Source organism: Neocloeon triangulifer, unplaced genomic scaffold, assembly GCF_031216515.1.
Source record: "Neocloeon triangulifer isolate White Clay Creek 2 clone unplaced genomic scaffold, ASM3121651v1 ptg000002l, whole genome shotgun sequence".
Classification (NCBI taxonomy): Eukaryota; Metazoa; Arthropoda; class Insecta; order Ephemeroptera; family Baetidae; genus Neocloeon; species Neocloeon triangulifer.
In genome coordinates this window covers 6,668,658-6,681,989 of record NW_026775545.1, presented here as the reverse complement: position 1 = coordinate 6,681,989, position 13,332 = coordinate 6,668,658, and the positions used below count along the sequence as shown (strand labels likewise).

Sequence of the window (13,332 nt, the reverse complement as noted above, 5' to 3'; positions counted from 1 at the left end):
TGTTTATTGCAATGATGAAAATATCTGAAATTTTTTTGCAATTATCAATTTTTATTCAAATGACTCTCAATGAAAATTTACAAGCATTTTCATCTTTTTTTCAATTAAGAATAGACCTGGTTCCGCATTCAACATTTCTCCGGCAGATCTTCTTGTTCTCGTCGTATTTGAGTCTCCACGGGCACTGCATCGAGACCATCTGAATCTTGTCATTCTGAATCGAGCACCTCATGAATTTGCGGCAGTTCTTGGGGTCGGCAGATCGAGCGCCAATATTATTGCAAGGGGCGCTGGTTGTGATGGTGGTTGCAGGGGTTGTAGAGGCGGCGGTTGACTTGGGTGTGGTTGTAGAGGCGACGGTGGGTTTTGCTGTTGTAGGGGCAAGGGTGGTTGACGTGGTTTGCTTGGCAGTGGTCGCAGGAGGCAAAGTGGGCGCCGGGAGAGGCACGGAGCAGTTTGCAGTGGCGATCGGCTCGCATTTCATTAGGACCTCACTGTATTCAAAGCCAGAGGTACAAGTGACTATTGCCTGCTGGAAATTGGTGCCGCCATCACTAACGCAGGAGTAAAAGATTGAACAGCCTCCTAATTTGCAAAAAAATAATAATAATATTAATAATTATAAGCATTTCAAATCGGGGATGAGTTGTAAGTTGCAATTGAAAAAAATTTCAATACTTTTGCTTTTATAAGATTTTTTTAACTGTTTGTAATTTTTGGAGGAAAAAATTCCTACGACACGTTTTGGTTGCGAGCTGCGGAAAAGTTCAAAGCTTACTTATCTGAATTTGTAGTCCAGCTCTAATAAAAAAAAAAACATATAGGAAAATTGGATATTAAATTTGAATGTCATTGTCAATTTTTTTAAATATAGCTTTAAACCTTAGCATGGTCAGGAAAATTTTAAATTTTCTATTTCTCTAAAAATTTAATTTTGACTTTAATGTTGATAATTAAATTTTAAATAGAAAATTTAATACAATTGTGACCACTTACTTTCTCTGAAGGCAAATTTCCCTTCGACTGTGCATGCCGGCGGTGGAGCACCGCACGGAGTTGTTTTGTCTGTGGCTTTTGTGTTGTCCTTGTAACATGTCTGTCCTGAAGTACAATCGACTGTTGTAGTAATCGTCGGTGATAGTTCCAATACACCGGTGTTGGGGTTGAACTGACACTGCTTGTAGGAAGTGGGTGATTCACACGCAGAGGGAGGGTTTGTTGTGCCGGTGCAGTCGGCATCGGTGGCCACTCCTAGGCACACTGGTAATAGGCATGTGAGCGCCTGTGTGATGGATAAGATTGCAATAAAAAATTGTTCGAAATATTCACTTTTGATATTTAAACTTCATCAAATATCCTTATTAATAGTTATATAAAAAAAATTGTTCCTTTACGGATGAAAAAAAAAAATAATTGAAATATTTCTTTCATGGAAATGCAAAGGTTATAATAGTTGTAAGCACTGTGAAAACACAATAATTAATTTTTGGTGCTTGAAAATATGAAAATAACAATAATTATTAATTTTGGTAATTTTCACTAATGTTGTTTTAGAGTAAAGAGGTGTATAACTTTATCATTTTTTAAATAAAAAAGGTAGCCAAGAGAGAAAAAAATCATAGTTGTATTCCGCTAACAAGTATAGCCAAATATATTTGTGTAGCAAAATTATTGCAAACCAATAAAAATCACGAAATGAATATTTACTTTTCCGATTAATAAATTTAAAAAAAAAGTATTAAAACAATTTTTTTAACAAACAAAAAGCACACTCACAAAAATTTGTCTCCACAATTTCTGCTCCATTGCATTCACTGGATCCAGGATGTCAAATGACACCTTAAAAAGAACATCCTCCTTAAATAGGAAAAGTTTGTTTGCACACTCCAGTGACACAATTTTACGCGTGTTTGCATTGCACAGGAGAAGAGGTGCATTAATTTGCATGTTACGAAATAGGCGCGCTGCATAATATCTGACGATGCACCCTGCACACTTTATCTCCCAATGCACCCATCAAAAGCATTTCAAGGTATTGCTTATAATATCGGTTGACAAATAAAAATTAACCCCTATCATGACTTTCAATGAGCTAAAATGATACAATATATTTCTCATTTTCTGCGATACATTCAAAAATTTGTTTAATTTATGTGGTCGGAAATTTTTTATCATCATGACCACAATTATTCGTTTATGGCACGAAGCCTTCCAATTTTCAGAAAGGGTTCTTCTCATATATGGAATGTAATACAAAAAATTAATATTATAGTACTATCCAAAATTTTGACTGAAATTTATAGTAAAATTGTTAAAAAAATTAAGCTTTATATTATTTTCAAAAAAATTATGAGGTAAAATGTGTAATAATTATTTATTATAAAAATTAAAATTACTCGGACTATCGGAGCTGTAGCTAATAGATAAAACAATCATATTCACGTGTGGGGAGCGCGGTTGGATGGGTAATAGCAAACAAGAGGCCAAACCAAATAATGGGAAAATTGGAGCAGGTCGTGATTCGCAACTTGGTGTTTGCAAATAAATTCAATGATATCTTGTATTTGAAGAGACACCTCTTCTAGCTATAAAAGGTCTCGCCTATTCAGAATTGCAATCACATTTTCCTAGCAACTTGTGGAAGTCAAACGCTTGAGGAGCACCATGCAAAAATTAATCATCCTAACGGTGAGATATATTTTTTAATAGTAAATTTTGTGTCTGTTTGTCCATTTTGAATTTCTTCAAATGTTTAATTGTTGCAGGTTGTGCTGCTGGTGCGATATTCCACAGCACAAATTTTTTGTACCCCAAATCAAGTAACATGCAACAGTGCTCGTACACAATACGTTCGTTGTCCCGCAGACGGAATGTTTCCAACTATGACTCCGATGTACACATGTCCTACGACTCCTATGATGTCCTATTGCGTTGCTACTGTTACCAATGGATTAGCACCCACAGAAACACCAGCTGATAATTCTGGGATGTCTCCTTGTTTAAGAGTTACATGCAGCGCAGCAGGAATATTTGGTTCAGGACCTCCAGGTAAACTCAGTATTGTTTAATTGGTTTTTAATACACGTTACAAATAGGCTGCTATATTCTGCAAACCCAAGATGCCATCATAGTAATGTGGATATTGATATTTTGATTCATGCTATGCTAATAGTTAAAATCATTATTTATATAATTATTTAAAAACTAAATATTCCCTTTTTGTAGAAATCTTATACGTATAAAAAAAAATCAGAAATAAATCTTACTTTCTGTGGCAAACATACATTATATTCATTTTTTTCTTTCAGCGTGCGATGTTTTCTATACTTGTGCACAAGGTAGCACCATCCCCTCTTCCGTCAACACATGTCCCACTGGTCAGCACTTCAGAAGCAGCACTCGAGAGTGCGTGGCACCAGAGCTTGCTGGATGCGATCCAAACTTGCCAACCCCTACTCCAACAATGACACCAACCATGACCCCAACAGTAACTGGAACCCCAACCGCCCCTACAGTAACTGGAACCCCGACCGCCCCTACAGTAACTGGAACCCCGACCTCCGCTACAGTAACTGGAGCCACTCAGACCCAAACCGCCACAGCCACCCCAACCGCAACTCAGACCCCTACACCTACACCGGTAGTGCCCATGTGCGCCGGCATAGGAAGAATTGTGGATTCCACCAGCTGCAGGAGTTTCTACAAGTGCGGATTCTTCAATCAACGCCCCAGGAAAATGCGGTGCCCATTCCAACTTCGATATGACACAGGCTCAGGTCGTTGCAGAAGGAATGTTAACTGTGGATCGAGGCCTGATAATTAACGAATTTGAAAAAAAAAATACTCTTGGGTTGTTCAAAATAATCTAACCAAATCTTTGAAAATTATATTTAAATAAATCTATTTATTTAATCAAGTTTAATAGCATCCTCAGGTCTTATGGAAATCCACTCTAAAACATTAAGGCACGTTGAACATATGTGTTAATTTATTCCATAGCAAATAGATAATTGTGTTTATTTATCAATAAAAGTACATTGCAGTTAACAAATCATTTGTTTATTTTTCCGCTCAGAAAAAAAACAAAGATATAATTTAATAAACAAAAAATAAAGTTAATTTTATAATAATTTAATATAATTATTATTCTTTGAAGTGGAGAGCGCGTTTGCAAGCAATCTAGAGCAAATACGAAAAAAGAAAAATTAGAGCATTTTGAGAATTGCGATTTGAATAAATGTAAATTGTGGATCGTGGCCTACTGACAATGAAAGATTTTTTAATTCTTTATTAAACCTGAGTGCTTTCTTCGAAACTAGATTAAATAGAAATCTTTGAATCATTATTTAATCAAGTTTAGTATATAGCACTCATATCTTATAGTAATCCGCTAGTATATTTATGCACCCTTAAAATAATTAATTTATTTTGCCAATATATTGATATATTTTTATGAGCTCGAAATAATCATAGCTAATAAGAGTATTACGTGATAAATAAAATAGTTTTATTTTTACAGCTTTTAATCATAGAATATTTTGCAAATGGCTTTAAAATATTGACTCTCACAATTAAAAAAACGTGTTCTCAGGAGCTCTAAAGTCAAAGTGAAGAGAGTTAAAAAAATATTAGTATAAAGTATTGATAAAAAAAAAATAATAAGAATTACAATATTAATACATAAATATTCAAAGTCGACATCAAATACCTCGGAAACCTCTATAGTACGCGCGACGCAATTCTTTCCTTTCAATACATTCTAAATTTAAGTGGCACAAATGTGAATTTAACACCATTTTAATCGTAATGAATAAATAAAAATTTTTCTTAGAAGTTGAGAGCGCGTATGCAAGCAATCTAGAGCAAAAACAATTAATGAAAAATTAGAGCATGCGCATGTTAATAATTGCAATTTGGTGTGTGCAAATAAATTAAACGGTATCTTCTTATGATGTTTGCATGTACACTTCCCTCAGTATAAAAAAGACTTGCCAAATAAGACCAGAGTCGCACTTTCCTATCAAAACTTGTGGGAGTCAAATGCTTGAAACATTATGCAGACATCACTTATCCTAGCAGTGGGAAATTATGGATATTAATATTATTTAATTAGCGAAACTGATACAATTTGACTGTAATGCGGGTTTCTCCTAAATTTCAATAATTGTTGCAGGTTCTGGTGGCAGTGCGATATTCCGCAGCACAAAGCTTTTGCACCCCGAATCAAGTAACATGCGACATCCATCGTAAATCCTACACGCGTTGTCCTGCAGACGGCGTTTTTCCAGCTGGCGAAAACTTGGCTCTGTTTCACTGTCCGGCATCTACCTTCTGCGTCGACACTGTAACCACTGGGACAGCTCCACTTCCAATTACACCAAAAACAACCGTGCCGCCCACAACAACTACCGGAACGACCACAACTACCACGCCGACCTCAACAACCACGCCGACCACAACTACCACGGAGTCCACAACCACTGAACCTGCCCCTGGTGGCCGAATCTTATTAAATTTCTCGAGATCCAGAGCAGCTAGGGTAGCTAGGCAGATCGCATCAAATACAGCACCGCCGTTCGTCCCTCCAACTGATATTCCTGGCTTAAGTCCTTGTTTAAGTCTGTCATGCCGAGCTCCTGGAATAGTTGGTGTTGGATATCCTGGTAAAAAATTACACAATGTTAAAAATTATAGCTATAAAAAATCCGCGCTTAAGGTTCATTGCCTTCAAATTAAATTTATTATATGTCACTGGTTGTTACTTAATTAATACTCATGTCACTCGCGCTCCCAAAAGCGAGAATCTTTTTATGGCTGATAATTAGAAAGAAGGTTATTTTTTTTCTTTTTGAAATTCAAAATTTTTTGAAATACAGTTAAAAATTGGCCTTTTCATATTAGTACGGCAGTATTTTTATTTTAAATAGACCCACTTTTTGCAAAGGGTCAACCAATTTGAATGAATTTCTGCACATTTGGTTAATTGCCCTAAAAAGATGAAGACAAATAATTTAGAAGCATTTACATATGCAAATTCTCAAAATTGCCTATTTAACACACACCTGGTACCTGACATCACGCCACGTTAAATAATTCACAAACTTTGCTGTTAACAATATACAAAAACGTTTCCTGATTTATCAAATACAAAAAGACACTTATTTGAAAAAGTGACTAAAATTTTATTATATAACATTAATTTTCATGATTCTCCTTGCAGCTTGCGATGTTTACTATAGCTGTCATGCAATTAACGCAATCCCTTACGTTGATACGTGCCCCGCTGGTCAGCATTTCAACAACCGCACTCGAGTTTGCGGGACGCCGGCGCTGGCTGGATGTGACCCAAGCTTAACAACCCTACCCTCAACCCTACCCTCAACCCTACCCACAACAACGCCCACAATCACCCCAGCACCAAATGTGCCCACGACCATGACCCTTCCAACAACTGCACCGGTGGTGCCGTTGTGCGCCGGCAAACACAAAATCGTGGATTCCACCAGCTGCAGGAGTTTCTACAAGTGCGGATTCTTCAACAGAACTCCCAGGAAAATGCGGTGTCCATTCCAACTTCGATATGACGCAGGCACAGGCCGTTGCAGAATAAATGTTAATTGTGGATCAAGGCCTGATAATTAAAGATTTTTTCATTCTTTAAAACCTGAGTGCTTTCTTCTAAACTTGATGAAATAGAAAAGTTTGAATAATTTTTTAATCAAGTTTAGTAGCACTTCATATCTTATATAATTCCGCTCGCTAGTATATATTGTATTATATTTATACATCCTTAAAATATTTAATTTATTTTGCCAATATGGTTGTACATGCTGAGACGGATAGGAATACTAGGGGTTATTCACTATGTCTCTGATTTTGTATTTGCAGTTTTCTCAATATGTTGTGAATTAGGTAAAAGTTACTTTGCAACGACCGCAAAAATCCTCAGAGTTGTAGTAAAGGCACCTCCTCTGTTGTTAGTATTAAACTCAATAAAAAACCCGACTGCTGCAGTTAGCATCTCATTGTCTTCATTATTAGTTTTGAACGCGTTTAGGCAATTTTTTGCGTCGGGCCATACAATTTTTAATGAGAAAGTGTTGGTCCACGCATCACTTACATATTTAAGATTGAAATAATAATAAAAGTTAATTTATTAAATACAATCAGTTTAATTTTATTTTTTTAATTTCTAATTATTGCATTTTGAGTCAACTCTTCAACTTATTAACATTTATTTTGAAAATACTGTTTGTGAGTGATTTTCAGGAATAGTTTAATGATAAAGTATCGCTTACAGAAAACAGAAGATTCTTTCATCCTCTACATTGTCTAAATTCTATTGAGGAGGAGGGTTTATTTCAGGACTAACGACCAATCTGGCGGCCTGTGTAAGTATCTGTAAAATCGTCGTCTCTTTAATAGAGCAATGTTCTATCTGCGAAAGGACTAAAAAATTACAATCGAATATTTTGAAATAATTTAAAGTCATCACTTTATTTTAGGACTAACCGCCAATCTGGCGGCCTTTGTGATTATAAGTATAATGTATAATCAAGTCTCTTGTATAGGGCAATATTCTTTCTACCGAATGGATTAATTAATAAAAAACGAATATTTTGAAATATTTTAACGTCATCGCTTAAATTCAGGACTAACCGCCAATCTGGCTGCCTGTGTCAGTATCTGTAAAATCATCGTCTCTTTAATAGAGCAATGTTCTTTCTGCGGATGGATTAAAAAATAAAAATCGAATATTTTGAAAAAATTTAAAGTCATCACTTTATTTTAGGACTAACCGCCAATCTGACGGCCTGGGTAGGTATCTGTAAAATCGTCGTCTCTTTAATAGAGCAATGTTCTTACTACCATATGGATTAATAAATAACAATCGATGATTTTGCAATAATTTAAAGTCATCGCTTTATATTAGGACTAACCGCCAATCTGGCGGCCTTTGTGATAATTAGTAAAATAATCGTCTCTTGTATAGGGCAATGTTCTTTCTACCGAATGTATTAATTAATAAAAAACGAATATTTTGAAATATTTTAAAGTCATCGCTTTATTTTAGGACTAACCGCCAATCTGGCGGCCTGTGTCAGTATCTGTAAAATCGTCGTCTCTTTAATAGACCAATGTTCTTTCTGCGAAAGGACTAAAAAACAACAATCGAATATTTTGAAATAATTTAAAGTCATCACTTTTTTTAGGACTAACCGCCAATCTGGCGTCCTTTGTGATTATTAGTATAATAATCGTCTCTTGTATAGGGCAATGTTCTTTCTACCGAATGTATTAATTAATAAAAAACGAATATTTTGAAATATTTTAAAGTCATCGCTTTATTTTAGGACTAACCGCCAATCTGGCGGCCTGTGTCAGTATCTGTAAAATCGTCGACTTTTTAATAGAGCAATTTTCTTATCACCATATGGATTAATTAATAACAATCGAATATTTTTAAATAATATAAAGTCATCGCTTTATTTTAGGACTAACCGCCAATCTGGCGGCCTGTGTCAGTATCTGTAAAATCGTCGTCTCTTTAATAGACCAATGTTCTTTCTGCGAAAGGACTAAAAAACAACAAACGAATATTTTGAAATAATTTAAAGTCATCGCTTTATTTTAGGACTAACCGCCAATCTGGCGGCCTGTGTCAGTATCTGTAAATTCGTCGTCTTTTTAATAGCGCTATTTTCTTACTACCGTATGGATTAATTAATAACAATCGAATATTTTGAAATATTATAAAGTCATCGCTTTATTTTAGGACTAACCGCCAATCTGGCGGCCTGTGTTACTATCTGTAAAATCGTCGTCTCATTACTAGAGCAATGTTCTTACTACCATATGGATTAATTAATAACAATCGAAGATTTTGAAATAATTTTAAGTCATCGCTTTATATTAGGACTAACCGCCAATCTGGCGGCCTTTGTGATTATTAGTAAAATAATCGTCTCTTGTATAGGGCAATGGTCTTTCTACCGAATGGATTAATTAATAAAAAATGGATATTTTGAAATATTTTAAAATCATCACTTTATTTTAGGACTAACCGCCAATCTGGCGGCCTGTGTTAGTATCTGTAAAATCGTCGTCTCATTACTAGAGCAATGTTCTTACTACCATATGGATTAATTAATAACAATCGAAGATTTTGAAATAATTTTAAGTCATCGCTTTATATTAGGACTAACCGCCAATCTGGCGGCCTTTGTGATTATTAGTAAAATAATCGTCTCTTGTATAGGGCAATGGTCTTTCTACCGAATGGATTAATTAATAAAAAATGAATATTTTGAAATATTTTAAAATCATCACTTTATTTTAGGACTAACCGCCAATCTGGCGGCCTGTGTAAGTATCTGTAAAATCGTCGTCTCTTTAATAGAGCAATGTTCTTACTACCATATGGATTAATTAATAAAGATCGATGATTTTGAAATAATTTAAAGTCATCGCTTTATATTAGGACTAACCGCCAATCTGGTGGCCTTTGTGATTATTAGTGAAATAATCGTCTCTTGTATAGGGCAATGTTCTTTCTACCGAATGTATTAATTAATAAAAAACGAATATTTTGAAATATTTTAAAGTCATCGCTTTATTTTAGGACTAACCGCCAATCTGGTGGCCTGTGTCAGTATTTGTAAAATAGTCGTCTTTTTAATAGAGCAATTTTCTTACTACACCGTATGGATTAATTAATAACAATCGAATATCTTGAATTAATATAAAGTCATAGCTTTATTTTAGGACTAACCGCCAATCTGGCGGCCTGTGTCAGTATCTGTAAAATCGTCGTCTCTTTAATAGAGCAATGTTATTTCTACCGAATGGATTTATATATAACAAACGAATATTTTGAAATAATATAAAGTCATCGCTTTATTTTAGGACTAACCGCCAATCTGGCGGCCAGTGTCAGTAGTTGTAAAATCATCGTCTCTTTTATAGAGCAATGTTCTTTCTGCGGATGGATTAAAATATAACAATCGAATATTTTGAAATAATTTAAAGTCATCACTTTATTTTAGGACTAACCGCCAATCTGGCGGCCTGTGTCAGTATCTGTAAAATCGTCGTCTCTTTAATAGAGCAATGTTCTTACTACCATATGAATTAATTAATAACAATCAATGATTTTGAAATAATTTAAAGTCATCGCTTTATATTAGGACTAACCGCCAATCTGGCGGCCTTTGTGATTATTAGTAAAATAATCGTCTCTTGTATAGGGCAATGGTCTTTCTACCGAATATATTAATTAATAAAAAACGAATATTTTGAAATATTTTAAAGTCATCGCTTTATTTTAGGACTAACCGCCAATCTGGCGGCCTGTGTCAGTATCTGTAAAATCGTCGTCTCTTTAATAGAGCAATGTTATTTCTACCGAATGGATTTATATATAACAAACGAATATTTTGAAATAATATAAAGTCATCGCTTTATTTTAGGACTAACCGCCAATCTGGCGGCCTTTGTGATTATTAGTAAAATAATCGTCTCTTGTATAGGGCAATGTTCTTTCTGCGGATGGATTAAAAAATAACAACCGAATATTTTGAAATAATTTAAAGTCATCACTTTATTTTAGGACTAACCGCCAATCTGGCGGCCTGTGTAAGTATCTGAATAATCGTCGTCTCTTTAATAGAGCAATGTTCTAACTACCATATGAATTAATTAATAACAATCGATGATTTTGAAATAATTTAAAGTCATCGCTTTATATTAGGACTAACCGCCAATCTGGCGGCCTTTGTGATTATTAGTAAAAAAATCGTCTCTTGTATAGGGCAATGTTCTTTCTACCGAATGTATTAATTAATAAAAAACGAATATTTTGAAATATTTTATAGTCATCGCTTTATTTTAGGACTAACCGCCAATCTGGCGGCCTGTGAAAGTATCTGTATAATCGTCGTCTCTTTAATAGAGCAATGTTCTAACTACCATATGAATTAATTAATAACAATCGATGATTTTGAAATAATTTTAAGTCATCGCTTTATATTAGGACTAACCACCAATCTGGCGGCCTTTGTGATTATTAGTAAAATAATCGTCTCTTGTATAGGGCAATGGTCTTTCTACCGAATGTATTAATTAATAAAAAACGAATATTTTGAAATATTTTAAAGTCATCGCTTTATTTTAGGACTAACCGCCAATCTGGCGGCCTGTGTCAGTATCTGTAAAATCGTCGTCTCTTTAATAGACCAATGTTCTTTCTGCGAAAGGACTAAAAAACAACAATCGAATATTTTGAAATAATTTAACGTCATCACTTTTTTTAGGACTAACCGCCAATCTGGCGTCCTTTGTGATTATTAGTATAGTAATCGTCTCTTGTATAGGGCAATGTTCTTTCTACCGAATGTATTAATTAATAAAAAACGAATATTTTGAAATATTTTAAAGTCATCGCTTTATTTTAGGACTAACCGCCAATCTGGCGGCCTGTGTCAGTATCTGTAAAATCGTCGACTTTTTAATAGAGCAATTTTCTTATCACCATTTGGATTAATTAATAACAATCGAATAATTTTAAATAATATAAAGTCATCGCTTTATTTTAGGACTAACCGCCAATCTGGCGGCCTGTGTCAGTATCTGTAAAATCGTCGTCTCTTTAATAGACCAATGTTCTTTCTGCGAAAGGACTAAAAAACAACAAACGAATATTTTGAAATAATTTAAAGTCATCGCTTTATTTTAGGACTAACCGCCAATCTGGCGGCCTGTGTCAGTATCTGTAAATTCGTCGTCTTTTTAATAGCGCTATTTTCTTACTACCGTATGGATTAATTAATAACAATCGAATATTTTGAAATATTATAAAGTCATCGCTTTATTTTAGGACTAACCGCCAATCTGGCGGCCTGTGTTACTATCTGTAAAATCGTCGTCTCATTACTAGAGCAATGTTCTTACTACCATATGGATTAATTAATAACAATCGAAGATTTTGAAATAATTTTAAGTCATCGCTTTATATTAGGACTAACCGCCAATCTGGCGGCCTTTGTGATTATTAGTAAAATAATCGTCTCTTTTATAGGGCAATGGTCTTTCTACCGAATGGATTAATTAATAAAAAATGGATATTTTGAAATATTTTAAAATCATCACTTTATTTTAGGACTAACCGCCAATCTGGCGGCCTGTGTTAGTATCTGTAAAATCGTCGTCTCATTACTAGAGCAATGTTCTTACTACCATATGGATTAATTAATAACAATCGAAGATTTTGAAATAATTTTAAGTCATCGCTTTATATTAGGATTAACCGCCAATCTGGCGGCCTTTGTGATTATTAGTAAAATAATCGTCTCTTGTATAGGGCAATGGTCTTTCTACCGAATATATTAATTAATAAAAAACGAATATTTTGAAATATTTTAAAGTCATCGCTTTATTTTAGGACTAACCGCCAATCTGGCGGCCTGTGTCAGTATCTGTAAAATCGTCGTTTCTTTAATAGAGCAATGTTATTTCTACCGAATGGATTTATATATAACAAACGAATATTTTGAAATAATATAAAGTCATCGCTTTATTTTAGGACTAACCGCCAATCTGGCGGCCTTTGTGATTATTAGTAAAATAATCGTCTCTTGTATAGGGCAATGGTCTTTCTACCGAATATATTAATTAATAAAAAACGAATATTTTGAAATATTTTAAAGTCATCGCTTTATTTTAGGACTAACCGCCAATCTGGCGGCCTGTGTCAGTATCTGTAAAATCGTCGTCTCTTTAATAGAGCAATGTTATTTCTACCGAATGGATTTATATATAACAAACGAATATTTTGAAATAATATAAAGTCATCGCTTTATTTTAGGACTAACCGCCAATCTGGCGGCCTTTGTGATTATTAGTAAAATAATCGTCTCTTGTATAGGGCAATGTTCTTTCTGCGGATGGATTAAAAAATAACAATCGAATATTTTGAAATAATTTAAAGTCATCACTTTATTTTAGGACTAACCGCCAATCTGGCGGCCTGTGTAAGTATCTGTATAATCGTCGTCTCTTTAATAGAGCAATGTTCTTACTACCATATGGATTAATTAATAAAGATCGATGATTTTGAAATAATTTAAAGTCATCACTTTATATTAGGACTAACCGCCAATCTGGCGGCCTTTGTGATTATTAGTGAAATAATCGTCTCTTGTATAGGGCAATGTTCTTTCTACCGAATGTATTAATTAATAAAAAACGAATATTTTGAAATAATATAAAGTCATCGCTTTATTTTAGGACTAACCGCCAATCTGGCGGCCTGTTTAAGTATCTGTAAAATCGTCG

General features: G+C 34.4%; 3 protein-coding genes across 3 annotated transcripts; 2 read left to right on the top strand and 1 right to left on the bottom strand.

Moving 5' to 3' along the window:
- Positions 1 to 100: 100 nt before the first annotated feature.
- Positions 101 to 1,947, bottom strand: LOC132205252 (mucin-2-like). The gene is made up of 3 exons (XM_059634203.1): positions 1,777 to 1,947; positions 997 to 1,282; positions 101 to 585 (listed from the first exon to the last, which is right to left on the bottom strand). The coding sequence occupies exons 1-3, from the start codon at positions 1,945 to 1,947 to the stop codon at positions 101 to 103; spliced, it is 942 nt and encodes a 313-aa protein (XP_059490186.1).
- Positions 1,948 to 2,576: 629 nt separating this feature from the next.
- Positions 2,577 to 4,046, top strand: LOC132205093 (mucin-2-like). The gene is made up of 3 exons (XM_059633961.1): positions 2,577 to 2,688; positions 2,766 to 3,048; positions 3,309 to 4,046. Exons 1-3 carry the CDS (start codon positions 2,665 to 2,667, stop codon positions 3,821 to 3,823), a joined length of 822 nt encoding a protein of 273 aa, XP_059489944.1. The 5' UTR covers positions 2,577 to 2,664; the 3' UTR covers positions 3,824 to 4,046.
- A 934-nt stretch (positions 4,047 to 4,980) lies between these two features.
- Positions 4,981 to 7,166, top strand: LOC132205023 (integumentary mucin C.1-like). Its single transcript, XM_059633837.1, has 3 exons — positions 4,981 to 5,078; positions 5,174 to 5,663; positions 6,221 to 7,166. The coding sequence occupies exons 1-3, from the start codon at positions 5,055 to 5,057 to the stop codon at positions 6,640 to 6,642; spliced, it is 936 nt and encodes a 311-aa protein (XP_059489820.1). The 5' UTR covers positions 4,981 to 5,054; the 3' UTR covers positions 6,643 to 7,166.
- The last annotated feature ends 6,166 nt before the right edge of the window (positions 7,167 to 13,332 follow it).